Genomic DNA, 17151 nt, shown 5'->3' on the forward strand with positions numbered 1-17151 from the left:
TCAAATTTCACCTTTCAATATGTTCCACTTTGCAATATGTTCTTCCATTCTTGATTGGCAGCAATGGTGCCACCAGCATGCATCAACAAAGCCAGACAAACGATGTGAAAAAATAAAAGGTAGATATATCGTCAATTGTCCATTGATGAGGGGGGAAAAAAATATATACCAAAGTTGGGCTGTCGTTTGGCTTCGGTTTTCTCAGGAAGTTCACTCCAGTACAAGCTACCTCTGCCTAAGGTCATCTGAAAACGTCAGGCGTATGTGTTTCAGCGCCAGAAGCTGTGACAGGAGGATGTTATGCTGTCAACTTTTTCCCATATGTCCATGGGGAATGTTAAGAATGCCACACGCAACTTGATGACGTCTCACAGAACATGAGATGGAGCAAGCTCACCACCCCTTCGTTTGTATAATTGTCAGCAGAATAACAAAAACATCTGCCGATATTTGAGAAGGGTGAGCGATAACAACAGCAGTGCAACTGCAATATTACGCTCTGTCCCTTCTACGGTGCGGGAACCCGTAATCTCGTCAGTGTGTCCTCACATAAACGGCAACTTGTGAAGTTGACAAAAATGTCAACATTGCAAAGAAACAGATTTACAATATGCCATCCAGGAATTACCTGGGCCCACAAAAATAATTGATTAATAATACTTTCTTACCTGCCACTTAATGTCCATCTCTCAGGATTATCAAATAAGTACCCTCTTCTATCGACACTTTTAAAAATCGGTTAAGTTTGTTTAGGCTGAATTTCAGTAGGATCTAATTCTTTTTTGTTTTTGCGTGTCGTATTAAATGTGCAATGTTTGTGATTTTGTATTTTGTCCATGGGAACTTGCATGATTTTCACAGATCATGTTTTTAAATCGCACATGCAGACAAATGGCTAAAACCGAGGTTTGGGGGAAGATTTGGGAGAAGATGCACCATATAATCAAATCCCAAAACTGTAATAACCACAAACATCAAAAGATATTTGGGATTAAGAACTTTCCTATCCAGTGGTTCGGTCCCGCACATGCGACTTGCATGTGCTTTCTTGGTTCCTACATCTGAGAGGACCCCCTACCGGTTCTCCCATCTACATGCAATATGAAGCCACAGAACAACCAAGTGAACAGTGTTCCACAGATGGGAGGACATGTTCCACGTTGAAACATGCTGACAAACCAAGTTGCATTCAATGTACTCACTCATTTTTGGCTAATCACATATTTCAGTCACCTCGTTCAAAAGCACTCACGAGGAGATTACTGCATAGCCCAAATATCTGAGGGTATTTGTGTCACAAGGTACAGTAAGAGGACAAAAGCCAAACGATTATGGAACAATTTGCCTTTATATAATACGGTCTGCCGTAAAATAGCAGATTTGAGCAAAATGAAGGCGTTGTCATTGTTGACATATTATCGTAGTAAAAAGTCTGTTCTCCATGGGGCCTTTATACTTTATAGCAGGGATTGTCAACCGGTGGTCCCTGGCCTTCTAGTGTTCCGTGGCCGTATTGCAGGTGGTCCACAAAATTGGAAAAGGAAAATAATTGTAAAATTTTTAAAAATACATTTTATGGATGATTTAGACTTGATATATTTTCCAGCTAATTATGTGAATCATTTACCCATCCAAATTATGTCAAATGCAGCCAATATTCCCAAAATAGACATACAGATGCAAATAAATAGCCTGTATAGGTCTACCCTCCTTTGGTGGAAAATAAAATAATATTCCGCCAAAGCAGTTGTCCCCGAGTTGCTTCTTGGTTATAATAGTGGTCCCTTGGAATAAACCGGTTGAAAATCTCTGCTTCATAGGTCCATCATAGGGCTACATGGATAAGGCAAAATCAAAACCTAGACAATTAATCAGACCCTCCAGGGTCTCACTTTCATGCCTTTTAATTCAATATTGCATCCACCAAAGTCATACGACCAAGAATAACAGCAAAAAACATAGAAAGCAGCATTCCGTTGAGCTTTAAATCTATGAAATATGCAATACCGTGGTCAAACAAAACCAAGCTGCCAAATCAAAATGAATGGATGTTGAATGTATGTCACATATAAATGACTGTCAGGCAAGCATTTGGTCAACAGGAAATTTTCTTTTTTTTTTTAAGTTTACATAGCGGTAATGTTGGTTAACCAAAGCCTGTAACGAAGAAAGGCGTAGTCTTATGTGACGGAGAACTCTTCTTTGTAGTACGTGTGTTGTGCGCCCATGTAACCTTGGAACTCAAATTACAAATTCAAAAAGCTAAATGTGGACAGAGAGGTTAGAATTAAAAATGCACTGATCAAAACATCTCGATGACACATTCGTCTGCCAAACGGCTTCGCGTCAGCAGCCACCGTCCTTAAGATGGCTGGAAAGTTCCAGCGTTTTCAGACTGGCTGGCAGGGTGGTTGAGGAACATTCTTTCACAGGCCAGTGTTATCACATCCCTTTCACTAATAGCGTGGATGAGGAAGGGCAGCGGAAAGTGACTGCCCCGGTGCCACATCACTCCCCCAAAAAACTGAGACAGGATACACAGAGGTGTTTTAGAGCAGCTGTGCACTTTTTTTAGGCAGTAAATATTTCATCAGTGTTTTCTCTTTCTTTTGCATTTATGTGGAGTGAGGTGGCTGAGTAATTCCCAGTGAAGCAAGAACTGGTTGGAAGAAAAAGGCCTTTCCGTGATGAAGGTGAAATACGCTCCTCAAAATAACAGTGCTGGTCAAAAGGGGGGGGGGGGGGGCAATACAACAAAATGAAGTCATGTCTATTACAAAGTGTGGCATCAAACAATAAATTGCACAATACTCGTGCAACAAATGTCTCGCATTAAACTGACAACAGTGTTGATGCGTATAAAACATCGGAAAAAGAACAGAAAAGGTGGCGCATTGACCACACTGTGGGATGACGCACAAGTTTTTAAAGACCAGAAACGCTTACTGACGCAAGCCTGCCATTTATGCAGGCTTGGGACCGGCACCGGAGATTCCTCATGGCTGGGTGTTGGCTCAGAACTGATGACAGTGCTGACTGATGCATCAAAAGACAACACGGTGGAGCGCAAAACCGACCGATGTCTAGACCACTTGCAGTTTGACATCATCCATGGTTTTCTTTAAATCTGTTTGGTGGTCTTGAATTTGTTCAGAATTTGGAATTGTTCAAAAATAAAACAGATCTGTTGCTATTGCCATTGCAACAAACTCACTCTAGGATTAGTTGGTGATCTTACCGCACAGATCATGGATGGCGTCCAGGGATGACGACCAGTAGTAGCGCTCCATTCCCACTTGGGAGCAAGACGATGTTGGTGGCTCCAACTCATAAGCGCCGCGCTTCTTCCAATACAGGAACATTTTGCTGACTTCGACTGATTGACTCTATAATTATTCATGAAAAGGCAACTCTTTAAATGATGCTATCAAATGAGATACGGCCCAGCCGAGGATGGCCTGTTGAGTTTCTGACCAGCCTGCGGTTTCTCCACCAAGATGAGTTCATCTTTCAAAATAAAAACTTGCCAGTTCAAAGTCTGCCAATAGACTCATTCCAAACATCCACCTGCACGATGATCTCATGCAGTCTTGCCGCCAAGCTTCTTCTTTCTACATCTCGAGGAGACCGGAGAAGCTCCTCCTATAAAATTGAGTTCAAGTCTAAACGAAGCAACAAAAAAAGTCCTCCTCCTGTTGAGACCACCAGTCACCACCTTGTCAGACTCCGCAAAACCATTCGAGTGATTCCTTCCGTCACCGACGCTCTCTCTGAGACTCGACCGTGTCTGTGATGGGAGTTTCGCCAACTGTAAAACATTTGTGCGAGCCAAGCTGCTTGTGTAGGACGTCTCGACCGCAGGGGGGCTTTTAGGGCCCACGCAGTCAGACAAGTGGTGCATTCATGAAGGGGTGAGAGATGCATGCTGGGGTAGTCTGGACCCATGGCTTTTGGACCTGACCGCACAAAGATCTCTTTTAAACACCCATCCTACATGCACTACTTTGCAGTATCTGCAAAGGGCTTATATTCTGCATTAATTTATGGCTTTGCCCTTTAGCTGGATTCATTTCTATCAATGAGCTGCCTTCTGTGTGTGTGTGGGAGGGGGCGGGGTAGGCTTACATACTATGCACAGATCAATATGAAAGGTAGGGATGGTGATGAGCACACTGATGATGTCAACACAGTCAAAACAGTGGCCAGGGGTGGGTGGTAACCCGTTTGATTCATTCGAGCAACTTTGGAGATAAAATGTACCAGAGTAGTTTTGATGCATTTGAGTATTTATTTAAGAACAAAGGGTACATGTTCCCAATTATATTCAGCTGTATTCTCTTATTTTTGATCTATTTCTTAATTTATTGCTTGTGAGATTGATTAGATGTGTCAAGGATACCAAAGACTTTTGCACAGTACTGTAAAACCTTACGCAGTGATCCTTGAGGACTGACTCACTTCTGTAGCACATCTAAAAACGGGAGAAGGAATAGTGCGAGATTGAGTCTGGCCGGGCCGAGAAAAGGGAGGGATGCAGTCACATGTAGCAACCAACATGTCCAATTTTGGGATGAGAAATTAGAGGGTAGGATGAGAGCCGGCCTTGCTGCGCGGCTCTGGGCTTTGCAGACATGTGGTAATCATCAAAAGCAGCTTTGGGCAAGAAGCTTCCCTTTTAATGAAGCAAGCAGATGTGAAGCATGAGAACCAATCTGCCAATACAAGGGCCAATTTCCACCTCCTGCAGAAACAAAGGATGTGTGTGTGGGGGGGGGGGGCAGAGGAGATATTAGACAACCTCGCTTTCATCATCAGGTCACCCTTTCATAATAAGACTCTCCACAAACAATGCACCTGCATGTTGCACACATGGCATTTACATCTGGATGATCTCATCCTCACAAGGTTTGCATTAGAAAGACAAACCCACGTCACATCCACAAAGAATTTTTTTTTTAACCCAGTACTATACTACTCTCTTGGAGACATTTGCTGCCTGTCATGTGCATGCCAAAGCAGCAGGTGGCGCTATATCCCCAAGATGAAAAAAAAACATTTTTTCCATTGTTTTTTCTGGAAAATATGTTATATAAGTTTCATACAGCAAAAGAAAGAACTGTCAGTTCTGGTAAGTACCTGGAGATGACTAACTAAATAAACTTAATTGTGTGTCGCTGCGAAGGCTCATCGTATTTACGAATTTTAAAAGGGTGTGATCCAGTCTGATGCCAGAGGGAGTGCACGGCGCTAGTCCATGCCCGTTATGTAGGTTATAGTTAGCACAGCAGACCGTCAAAGGCACAGGCAATAACTCTTAACCAGCCAGCTCAGACCCAAAAAGAATAAAAATTGAAATAAATGACATTTTATTTGATCTAAATATATAAAACGCTTTTTTACAAAGGGATTTATTTGTCCGCAATAATAGACCAAGAAAAAAAATTTATGATTTGTTCTGTTTCATTAACTTATCATTTATTAGTAATCATTAATGAGGGTGTCAGGTAGTCAAATTTTCAGATTTTTTGTTCAGTGCGTTGGCACACTTTGATTCTTCATTCTTGTTAGCAATTGTTTTTATCAGGTGGATGCTTCCAACTTTCACCTGTGAGGACTGTTTCAGGGAAGTCAACTATTTCCTCCAACAAAGCAAGGTGCAAAAACAAACATAGTATGCCACATGGATGATTTAGGTCCGGAAGATCAGGCCCGTTGATATAACCGACAACGGATAATGTCGTTCCAAATTTTGAAAGTCTGTGTTGAATAAACATACCCTAAATTCCTTGAAATACCAAGTTAGCAATGATATGATATGGGAGCTAATTTTGGATTGAAGCAGTTTGGCATGCAGATCTGATCAAAAAATAAATTCCGAACACCTCTGGGACAAAAAACAACACACCTGTTTTTCAGATATTTTTAAGTGCGGTGAATCTACATGGCACAAAAACAAGAACAGTGACTTTAAATAGCAGTGACAGGGACAAAAGTGAAAGAGGAGCCCGGGAGTTAAAATCAGCATACACGAGGCACCATGTTTGGGAGAAAAGAATGATGGGAAAAGGCACACGAGAGACGAGTGAGTGTGTGTGTGTGTGTGTGTGTGTGTGTGTGTGTGTGTGTGTGGAGGGGGGGCCTCCAGCTGTGACCGTGTTTATGACGGTGACTTCATCACGGAATAAACACAGAAAAAACTTGCTGCCTGCAATCTGATAGGTGGCTCACGTGAGCTGAGCGCAGCTCATATAAATTCCATCAAATGATTATTAGCTATTTGAAGTCATTCAACAAGAGAGCAATGAGATCAAGCTATTTTAAATCCTTTAGCTTGGTCAATAATGTGTAAAATTAAATTAAAGTCACAATTTTGTTGAATGTATATACAATATATTTTGGCCACAGACATAAAACAATAAAATACGAAAACATTAGTTGGGTGGTAACTAACTGCAACTTCTTGTACCAAATGAATATGGCTTAGGACAATAACAAATGTCAGAGATTATTTTTAAATACACTGTACATGCAAACACACTAAAAGTATCATTTAAAATGTCTAAAATACCACATATGTCCTGATTATGGGATTACGGTATCCAGAAATATAAAACATGTAAGTGCAGTATAGAAACGTATAGATGACGTTAGTCCTGAACAAAAGAGAAAACAAGAGACCTGCCTCGGGATGAAAAAGACGAGAGAAAGGAAATTACTGTCGAGCATAAAGTAAAACAATGGAGGAGGAAGTCTAAACTGTAACAAGTCACGTGGCGGGCCAGAACCCCCCACCCCCACGTATGTGGACGCACGCACGCATGCACACACACACTTCATGTGCTCACCTGAAAACATGAGCACTCGTGACTCCACAAGTTGATGTTAAAGAACTTTCAAGTCCACTCAGAACAGTCTGGTCCAAACCCTGTGTACTATAATGGCACGCCAAGGACCACTACTGAGAAGATAATTGCTTTGATAAACACAATCACTCGGTCTGAAGTTTGCGAGGGGCAAAATTCCACTAAAGTCAAGCAAGACTTATTACTTTTACACTGTTATACTAAGAGAACTGTTTATTCCCATTTCTATCATTTCCAATGGGGAAAGACTGTTCACACATTGGAAAGAGACACGGGGTCAGCAATTATGACCGAGATTGTGTTTCGTATTAGTGTACTGACTAAAGTGGAAGAATTATACCAGTGGAACAAAGGTGGTCTGCCAACACTCGCCCGATGCTTGGGGAGACCTTCCGGAGGTAGACGAGAAACTTCTGTTTGCTTTTTGGACGCTCCACAGAGACCAGACAAGACATCTGGCTCCAGATTAGACCAGTGACTTTAAAACCAACTTAAGACTCCAGTGGCCTGGAACACTGAAGGCCTCCAGACTCAAACTATTAAGACTGCTAAACTTAAACATTGTGTTAACGCTATGAACCCGTTGACTGCCGGCAGTGGCAACATGTGAAGTCGAGCGACGGTAGGGGGAGTTGAAACATTCAGACATACAGATTCTCCCATTCTGCTTGACCAAGCACCCAAACAGGACAGGTGGATTCAGAGAAGGAACGAAATCGATAAGCAGCTGATCACACATCATACATTTTGATTATCATTTTAAAACAAGGCAAAAAAATAAGACAGAGGCACCCAGGCTTCAGCAGCTATCCGAAAGTATAGAAACACTGTCAAACAACTCGCATGCAAAGATGCCAAAATTGCAGGCTCCAGAAGTGTCAACACAGAGCAGCCATAACATGGAAGTAAAAAAAATTACATAACCTTTATACAGCATTATATTCACATTTGGAAGAAGCCTTGTTCTAATCTGAAGATATTAGATTCCATGTTTTTTTATTTCCTCCCAATACTCCCAATCGTGCCACTTGAGAGCCCAAAAAAAAACACAACACACACAATTAGGTCACTTGTTTTTTGTACTGTGTACAGTTTTTGGGCTTTGTACCGCCACTTGCTGTTGACTGAAAATGACATCACAGTGCCTAAGGGCTTAGTGAATGAACAAATACGGCTCACCTGTTTTCTGAGTCTGGTCACATGACATTTGCAAGCTAAGACACTGTGATGTTGTTTTCGGCAAGTGGCAAAACAATCGTAAGATAGATAAAAATGGGTGGATTTTGCTGCTTAATTAGTATTCCACAAACACAATATTAATCAGAATGCCACGTTTAGACTAGTGGTGGTGTATAGAACATATTGTAAAGAATTTTTTGGACTTCACTGCCCATTTATTCTTCATCTATTTTGTTTAAGTTTATTCACTATGTTTTCAACAACAAATTATCTATAAAATATTGTCACAATATTTTGTGAATGTTCAACAACAGATTCTCTGAATGAATAATTGTTATTATTTTGAAGTATGTATATTGCCTCAGTTTTCATACGATTCAGTTGTCAGAATTTAATATTAGTTGCTGTGGTGACCGAATATGTTATCAAGTGGCACGATCTAGCTGTTTTTCATATAATTTACTTATGTTCAAACTGGATTTCACAGTACTAGTTGCTTTCATGATGTCATGCATCACAGTTTGACTGGCTATTTCAGTTTATTATTATTATTATTATTATTATTAATTTGTCTACTGTCTGTTTTTCCATTTTATTTTTGACTGCGGTCTGCTCCGCAGCCAGGTCAGCATTGCAAAAGAAAATCTGTTTTAATAGCCTTACATTGTAGGAATGAGGAGTGAATTTTCAAATTAGATTACATTAAAAAAAAAAGAAAAAAAAAGTGTACGTTAATGATTGCGCGTTCCACTTTACGTACAACATCAAAACAAAAATGTTCACTTACTGAGCCTCAACTTGAGTCCGAGCCAGCTCCGCGGAGGCGACTTGTGCAGGACTGAATTCATGGTCCACTTGTTCGGAACCATGGAGGCATGCAATCCTTCGTTTTTGGTGGTCCTGTGGTGATTTGGTTGCAACGGGGAGCCCACGCTGGTTCCCAGCAGGTTCGCGTGCCGCCGGCGGTGTGCTCGATGCTAATTGCTAATCACCCGGTAAATTTGCTGAGCAGTCCGGTCAAAAGCGCTTCCACATTGTCTTTCACACTGCAGCTGAAGCTCGGTTCGATTCGGATCTCACATCACGCCGAGCGCGTGGAAGGCAAATGGTGTTGTTTAAGTCACCCTGCGTCTTCACGTCAACTACAAAACATACAGTCTGTCTTAACCTGGTACTTAACATTTAAAAATTAAATGCTCCTCGGTGAAAACGCCGTTCGTTGGACTTGGCGTCCAAGTCTGCTGTCCAAATGGGATAATACAAATTAATATCCCCAGTGGTGTTTTAAAGAAAGCGAATTTACTCCGAGAACTTTTAAACAAAGTGCAGCTCCTTTTTTAGCATCGTGCCTCCCCCTCCAAACATTCGCCGACCGCCTGTCTGCCTTCCATTCATCCGCTGAAGCGATTTGCTCTGCAGTGGCAAGTAAGTGCCCCTAGGGACGCTAACTCGCAGTGAAGACCAGATGGAAAACTCAAGTTACAATACAAATAAAGATTCAAAATACATCATTTATACCTGTATATACTACGTTATAAATATAAACAGTCCATAATTTCAAATGATTTTCCTCAAAATATACTCAAAAATATCTTCCCTCAAAAAATCATTGTGCATTGTTTCAAGGGATTTACATGGTATGCAGAACTGTGAGAAATTTTAGGCCTCCATTAAATGTATTTTAGGCTCTGTCGACCATATTGCAACCTGAATGTCACTTACTCAAGCATAGCGCTCTATCAAGGTTGGACTGTTATGTTAGTGTTATAGAGTTTCTGTTAGCAGACTAACAGACGTTCCGATTCATGGCTCTATATTTGATGCCATAGTAACGCAAAAGGTTTTATCCGGATCATGTTGTGATGTCATTTTCAGTCGATGGCAAGCGGCAAAATGGCCACCCCCTAAGATAAATGCGAACAGGTGATTAACCCTTATTCCACAAATGCAATCAGAGTGCCACAGTGGAGGCATATATTTTTCAAAAGATATATTTGGTGTAGTTTTGCTCTTTAAGTTAAGTGTTAAATGAAAGAACATATAAGGAACATAAGAAAGTACATAATTGAGGTACTTGGCACCCCTGTTTGTAACTTTTTAGCTGGGCTATTTAAGTTTAGTTTTCATTTTAAGTTTATGAATTATTTATAATATTGAACTGATCAATCTGTAGATTACAATGCTAATGAGTTGGGAAATTAATTAACCAGAAAAACTGTTATTTGATTGATTGATTGATTGATTGATTGATTGATTGATTGATTGATTGATTGATTGATTTAAAAACTTCAAAATTATTTTCTGTTATGCTAACCCCAACCCATCCACCCCCTCCGGGAATAAGAAAACATTTCACCTTCCTCAACTTTCCTCGTGTGGAATGGCTTTCATCAGACCTTTGTATTGTTTAAAAAAAACCCTGAAACTTATACTTATCTCAGAATTCCACATACTTTGACAGATTCGTAGTAGACTGTGCAACCACCATCCAGACCTTCTAATCGAGAAATGAGCGCGTTATGATTTCATTTCAATGCCATTGCATTGCCTTTGAGGGGGAGGTCGTCCCTCCCAACATGGCTGCCACGTAGGCACATCGGTAGCGGGGCTACTGGTCACGGCACCCGTATTGTGACGTAATTTCCGTCCGAAAACGCATTTCCGCACTCCAGCGCACAGTTGTGAAGTGCCGAACAGTTAGGTGCGTACTCGAGCTGCTCAAGCATCACTCTGGGACTCAACTTGGACACCGTTCGAACAAATAGCCGAAGCCACGTCGTGACGTGAAGTATGAACTTGTAACATTATGATGTTTAACGCGTTACCAAGTGGCTAACAGTGTTTTGCTAGCACCGGCGCAGAGGGAAGCTATTACAATATGTTAGCCGCTGTTTACATACACTGTTCACAGTCAATGACAGAAATGTGACAGGGTGTCTAATAAATGTTGCATGACCTGATTTGAAAAAAACAAACAAACCTCAAGTCGATATCAACTAATAGCTGATGAGATCATTATTTCAGCAAAATGAACATAAGTGGAGAATGCTTCGCACTGCCGTAATCTTTGTTAATTGACAGTAAACATACAGAAAGTTACATCAACAAGCAGCAACTCAGGTTTTGCATTAAGGGAGTCATCATCACAGTCCTGCTCAGTCGCAGTATTTATGTTGCTTCGTGTTTAACTTTAAACACATCAGAGCATCAAAGTGGGCTGGGTGAGGGGTTCCCTGTGCTTGTTGCGGGCACAGCCAGGTAACGTTTGCAAAACTTGGACAAACCTTGAGACCGGTTCGCGTTCTGGGGTAACCACAATAGCAGGGAATTTGCGGTTATAATAAATATTCAATAATCACATACCTCTACTAAATGTCAATCTAAACTTCAAACTTTACTGTTTCTGCGTTCAGCTTTCGATGGAGCAGCTCAGATGCCCGTCCACTGACAAGGAAGCCCCCCAGCAAGACGGAGCTGCAGGGCACAGCAGCGGAGACCAACAGCAGCTGAATGGGAGGTCCAGCTTTGGTTCTATGAGTGCACAGGAAAGAGGCACCAGGAAAGAAATAAGGACCAAGTACAGAGATCTCATCGATTCAGTCCAACGTGAGTTGGTGACTTTCCAAGAGGTGGCAGCTTGCTTTGTTTATTTATTTTTGTGTTTCGGTCTTATGCTTGTACTTTTTTATTTCAGAAAATAGAGAAGATTTACTGAGTCCATCTAACAACAAACTAACAGAGATTTTGGAAGCGGCAGACAGCCTTTTTGAAAATGGTACGTTTCATTTTTCTCTTAACTTTTCATTAAAGTAGACAAAGTATTCCATTTGTTTTTTCTTGCAATGTCAAATACCTTGTAGGCGTTTTGTAAGTGTTGCATAAATATCAATCTGTTGTACCTTGAAAAAGTGAGCAACTGAAGAACATTGCAATGTCTGACAGCGGAGTTGTTTGACAGTGCGAGAGACGAGCGAAGCGGTGCTGGATTCCAAGTTCGTTTCCATGGCTACGGAGCTGAACAACGAAAGAGCCAGCCAGATGCGAGAAGAGGACAGTGCTTTTGACCACGCTGCTTTTGCTGAGCACCTTGTAAGTGATTCCACTATTTTGTCACTTGCATTCTATGATTGCTTTTATCCCGTCAACAGCTCTCCTTCATGGGTCTCAACCGACTGGAAAGTGGTAGGGGGGAGCAGAGCGAAGAGGAAATTGAGGGTTATTTGCCCAGAGATGCCTGGCAGAGACTGGCCCAGAGAGCTGAGGCTTGCTTTCAGACAGCGCCGACCTTCCACTACATGTGCGTGTGCCATTGTTATTCAGCTCACTGCATTAACCTGCATTAACTCCATTTGTTTATATTTTTCCACCAAAATCAATTCCCTCAAAATAATATTTCTTGAGGTTCTCTCTTTGTCCTGTATGTTAGTCCAAATCTGCTGCAAAATATCAGGTCAATTCGCCTTGTGGTGTCTGACAGTACAAGACCCGATGTAAGCGCGACTAAGGCTTGTCTGCCCTCTAGTGGTCATCTCGATCTTAAGGTTTTCAACTCCAGTCAGCCCATGTCTATTTGTGGTTCGGCATGTGCAGATTATGGTGGTACATTCAGAGAACTATTTTTTCCAAGCTGTGCTTGGTGGTTAAATGTATCCCGTGCACTCCACGTGATGTCCTCTATCTCTCATCAGGTTGGGTTCCTTCCATGCAGAGCCGCCCCCTCCGAAGCAAAAGATAGTACGTCAAGAGAAAGCCCCTAGCAAGGAAGCAAAAAGGATCATGCCCACTCAGGTGATTATGAACCATTCAGGCCACTATTTCCATTTACCAAAAATGATAAGGCTCTCACTTTACATTAGACATCCATCAAATCACCACACAAAACCAGTCAAAAATCTAACATTGAATTATAATAATAATAATAATAAATTATATTTATAACGCACTTCATATTCGGAGGAATCTCAAAGTGCTACATGGCAAATAAAAACAAGAAAACAAAACAAGGACAAGTATAAAACAACTGGACGACAACCAGGATATGAGAGAAATTACGGAAATGCTAAGGTAAAGAGGTGAGTTTTAAGTCCAGTTTTGAAAGAGTCAGTGGATTGGGGTGCTCTTAGGTGGTCGGGGAGGGAGTTCACAGTGTAGGGGCTGTATGGCAGAAGGCCCGGTCGCCCATGGTGCGCAGCTTGGTTTTCGGAACGTGGAGAAGGTGTGAATTGGATGAGCAAGGGCTTCGGGTGGCAGGTTTTGGGGCAAGGAGTTCTTTGAGGTATGGGGGAGCATGTCCGAGGATACAATGGTGAGTGAGGATGGCAGTCTTCAGTGCAGGGGGTACAGAGCCAGACTGGAGTGAGAGGTTGATGACATTGGTTATTAGGGGACTAATGGCTGAGGTTTGTTGTTTAATGAGGGCTGTGGGGAAAGGGTCCAGGGCACATGTGGAGGGTTTCATCTTTTTGATGATGTCCTCTACCTCCGACTGCAAGATAGGGGAGAAGCAGCGGAGAGGCTGGACTGTCCCGGGTGGAAGGAAGGGGGGAGGAGGTGAAGTGGCGGGGCCAGAAGAGGAGAGGAGCTGGGTGCGGATGTTGTCAACCTTAGCGGTAAAGAAGGTCATAAAGTTATTGCACACTACCTCTGAGGGTTCTGTTGGAGTGGTGGGTTGGGGTTTGAGAAAGTGGTTGATGGTTGAAAAGAGCTGTTTTGAATTTCCAGGGGTATTATATTGGGGTAGAACTGGGCACGTGCAGTCCCAAGGGCTTTTGAGTAGGCCTTCTGATGTTCTTTGTAGGCCTGTTTGTGCACGGTCAGTCCTGAGGCTTTGAGACGACGGTCCAGGATGCATCCAGTTGACTTCATCAGACGCAGCTCACTGGTGTACCAGGGGGCTGAGCGTGAAAAAGTGACTGTTTTGGTTTTTTGGGGGGCGTGGATACCTAGAAGTTTGGCCAAAGAGTTATTGTAATGGTCCACTGCCTTGCTGACTGATGGAAAGGTTGCAGAGGAGGAGGAGAGAAGCTGGAGGTCCTGTGCTATAGTGTCTTGGTTGATGTTTTTGAAATTTCTGAATGAGATTTGCCGCTTGGGTTTGGAGTGGGGGTGTGGGAAAGGCAGTTCCATTTGAATAAGTTTGTGGTCAGACACGCCGACCTCGTGAACTTGTAGGTTGCTTATGGCCGATGAGGAGATGACAAGGTCAAGTGTATGCCCTTTGTCATGTGTGGGGACATTTACATGTTGGGTGAGGAGTAAACAGTCCAATAGTTGCAACAGGTCAGAGGCAGGGGGGCGGGAGGGGGTGTCGACATGGATGTTAACATCACCTAGTATGGTTAGATTAGAGGAAGTGGAGGTACAGAGGGTAGTGAGTAGATCGTGTAGTTCTGGAATGAAAGAGGAGTTTGGTTTAGGAGGGCGGTAAACAAGTAAAACTGTGATAGGATATGGAGGTTTACATTTGAATGCAAGGGATTCGAATGAGTGATCAGGTAGAGGGAGTTGGGACAGCTCTAGATCAAGACGGTGGAGTACAGCCAGGCCACGGCCAGTGCTGCGAGGTTTAGTTATGTATTTATAACCAGAGGGACAGGCTTCATGGAGGGATTGATAGACATCCGGTGGTTGCCAGGTCTCAGTCAGGCACATTATGTCTAAGCCTTTGTCCAGGATGAGGTCGTGAATAAATGATGATTTACGGGTGAGTGCTTGGATGTTGAGGAGATCCATTTTGATTGTAGCTGTGGGGCTGTGTTTAGGTAGGGGGCGAAGTAGAGAGAAATCCACTCCACGTTTTCTGTGCCACATGCAGTCCAGTCCACTCTGTGTTGGAGTGAAATCCAATTCGTTTTGTCCTGGCCACCCGGGGGCCGCTCCGTGTTGGTGTCCGTTCCGTCCTGGAGAAATTAACACTCCGTGTTTTCCCGGCAACCCGGTGTCCGTCTGGTGTCGGAGTCCGCTCCGTGTAGGAGTGATGTCCACACCATGTCTTCCAGGCCACCTGGAGTACTGCATGGTTGCTACAATAAGATCCAAGTGCGCCAGGTCTCTGATGACGTGTTGGACATGCGACGGGGTGTCAGGCGGAGGAGGAGCAGATGGATTGTACAGTGTTATGGACGGGTTGGGTGAAAACAAAGTTACGACGGGTGCTTCTGTGGATGTAACGTAGTCTGCGGAGAAGTCCGAGTTGTTTGATGACTGAGACACACCCTGGAATGGTGTGATTACTCAGCTCCAGCAAGCGGGGGATGGAGTAAGTTAACAGTGCCGGTTGGAGAACACTGAACTTGAGTGTTAGCCATTGGCTAGGCTAGCCAGGATCCCTTGGCGGGGGGGTGGTGGACGCGCCGTAGTAGGCAGCTGGCTAACTGTGGAGGTTCGCCGCGGTCCAGGCGACCGTGGGCCGACCGCTCCAGCCTGCACGCTAAAACTAGATGCTAAAAACTAAACTTTAATAATGGCTAAAAAAATAAATAAAAACACTAAAACTAAACCTAATTCTGGTGGAGAAGCGGCGAACAATCAGCGCCAGATTACTTCCGCCGTCATTAATTATCTTCTGCCTTCCTGTATTGATCTCACGTGCACATATCAGCTGAAAAAGATGGAAGAGACTGAGCAGGAAGCCACTGAGAAAGAAGTGGAGAGGATCCTGGCCTGCCTAAAAAGTTATCATCAAGATGACCGTGAGTTCACAGTTGACCACTCAACCTCTGTGCCAAAATTCACCACTCTGCTTCCGTCACAGCGACGTCGCCGATATCGTATTACGAGTTTGTTATCGACCCCAACTCCTTTCCACGCACCGTGGAGAACATTTTTCACACGTCGTTCCTGGTCAGGGTGAGTTTTCTTAGCAATGATGAATCCAAATGAACGCTGAGCTTGCCGTCTCGTGACTCCACACGTCTCTTTTCAGGATGGTTTGGTACAAATTGGTTTGGATCTAGATAAGTTGCCTTTTATAGGTAAAGGACTTTGTATTGATTTGTCAGTTAAGAGGGCGTGTAACACATGTCAACGAAGATGATTTTGTTGCGTCTTTCAGTTCCGGTGGAGGAGGTGGTGACGGAAGGAGAAAGAGAAAACTGTCATGCAGCTATTGTTACAATCAGCCCAAAGAGCTGGAAGGTGAGAACATGCCTTTTCAGAGCATTGTCTCTTGAAAGGTCTCAAGTGGGTAAACATACAGTTTTTTGTCCTTGTTAAAAGAATACCAATAAAACCCAACCTAAATCAAAAGTATTTCAGAAAAATGGAAAGTAAAACTGCAAACAAGATAAAGGAGAGCTCAAATGAAAAGTCCCAAACTATTCTTACGTGGTACCTGACAAACCCTTTTTCCCCCCTCTCATTTTCCAAGGAGCTCATCGAAGCTTTTGAGATCACTGAGCCCATGATTCCGCCTCTGAACAGTCAGTGATGGACCAAACCAGGGACTCGATGGACTTGCATTTGTTACGAATTTGTTTCAATTTTGAATTTATATTGGAGATATTTATACTTCAATAAAAATACATTTTTGTCATCATGGGTGTATGCTAGATTGACTCATTTGAGCCACAAAGCTAACAAAAAGATAGATCATCATACAAATATATACAAAAGAATGTAAATAAAACTTATTTATAATGAGCGGGGTTTAGTTTATCAGTTGCTACATTTCCTTCCACTGTTTAGTCTTTGCCTTCAGGCTGCACTGGAATTATGACTTATTTTATTTGTTTATGTGGAAGAAAAATAATTGTAAAAAGTCCAGTAGTGGAAGATTTTCTAGGACAACGGTTCCCAACCATGGAATACTGGTCCGTGGGTAACATTACTTTTGATATATTCTTTTTTTATTTGAAAAATATCTTGTTTTGGAAAGTGACCAGATTCTTTCTTTTACAATGTTACATCAGAATATAACTGATTGACTGGTTGTGCAAAAGTAGCTGCAAACATGAAAAATAAAATATAAAGAAAAATAACATACATTTCATCATGTTACTTATTTCACTGATGTGATGCTCGCTGTATACCTTAATATATAACTGCAAAAAACACAAACAGCACAACGTTACTTCAAGTAAAAACTGATCAGTAAGTCATGACATTGAGT

At 42.4% G+C, this 17151-nt stretch overlaps 2 protein-coding genes across 5 annotated transcripts in view; one reads left to right on the forward strand and one right to left on the reverse strand.

The window, feature by feature from the left end:
- plekhg5b (pleckstrin homology domain containing, family G (with RhoGef domain) member 5b) overlaps nucleotides 1-8960 on the reverse strand; it is a 39713-nt gene extending 30753 nt beyond the window's left edge. Inside the window, exon 1 of one of the 2 annotated variants that reach the window (XM_037246087.1) lies at nucleotides 8830-8960. In XM_037246087.1, the coding sequence (XP_037101982.1) occupies nucleotides 8830-8911 (82 nt within the window). In that variant the 5' untranslated portion in view covers nucleotides 8912-8960. Of the gene's footprint in view, nucleotides 1-3238; nucleotides 3779-8829 lie in introns of those variants that run through there. The other variant, XM_037246086.1, reaches the window with a different exon arrangement.
- On the forward strand, nucleotides 8886-17020 carry nsmce4a (NSE4 homolog A, SMC5-SMC6 complex component). Of its 3 annotated transcripts, none has more exons than XM_037246096.1 (11): nucleotides 8886-8989; nucleotides 11456-11648; nucleotides 11737-11817; nucleotides 12001-12131; nucleotides 12191-12339; nucleotides 12731-12830; nucleotides 15643-15733; nucleotides 15796-15890; nucleotides 15967-16015; nucleotides 16096-16178; nucleotides 16411-17020. In XM_037246096.1, the coding sequence occupies exons 1-11, from the start codon at nucleotides 8918-8920 to the stop codon at nucleotides 16468-16470; spliced, it is 1104 nt and encodes a 367-aa protein (XP_037101991.1). In that variant the 5' UTR covers nucleotides 8886-8917; the 3' UTR covers nucleotides 16471-17020. The 3 variants fall into 3 exon arrangements, with proteins under 3 accessions (XP_037101991.1, XP_037101992.1, XP_037101993.1); XM_037246097.1 differs by lacking the exon at nucleotides 8886-8989 and adding an exon at nucleotides 10688-10830; XM_037246098.1 differs by lacking the exon at nucleotides 8886-8989 and adding an exon at nucleotides 10698-10746 and having other exon boundaries at nucleotides 11355-11648.
- The last annotated feature ends 131 nt before the right edge of the window (nucleotides 17021-17151 follow it).

This window comes from Syngnathus acus, chromosome 2, assembly GCF_901709675.1.
Source record: "Syngnathus acus chromosome 2, fSynAcu1.2, whole genome shotgun sequence".
NCBI lineage: Eukaryota > Metazoa > Chordata > Actinopteri > Syngnathiformes > Syngnathidae > Syngnathus > Syngnathus acus.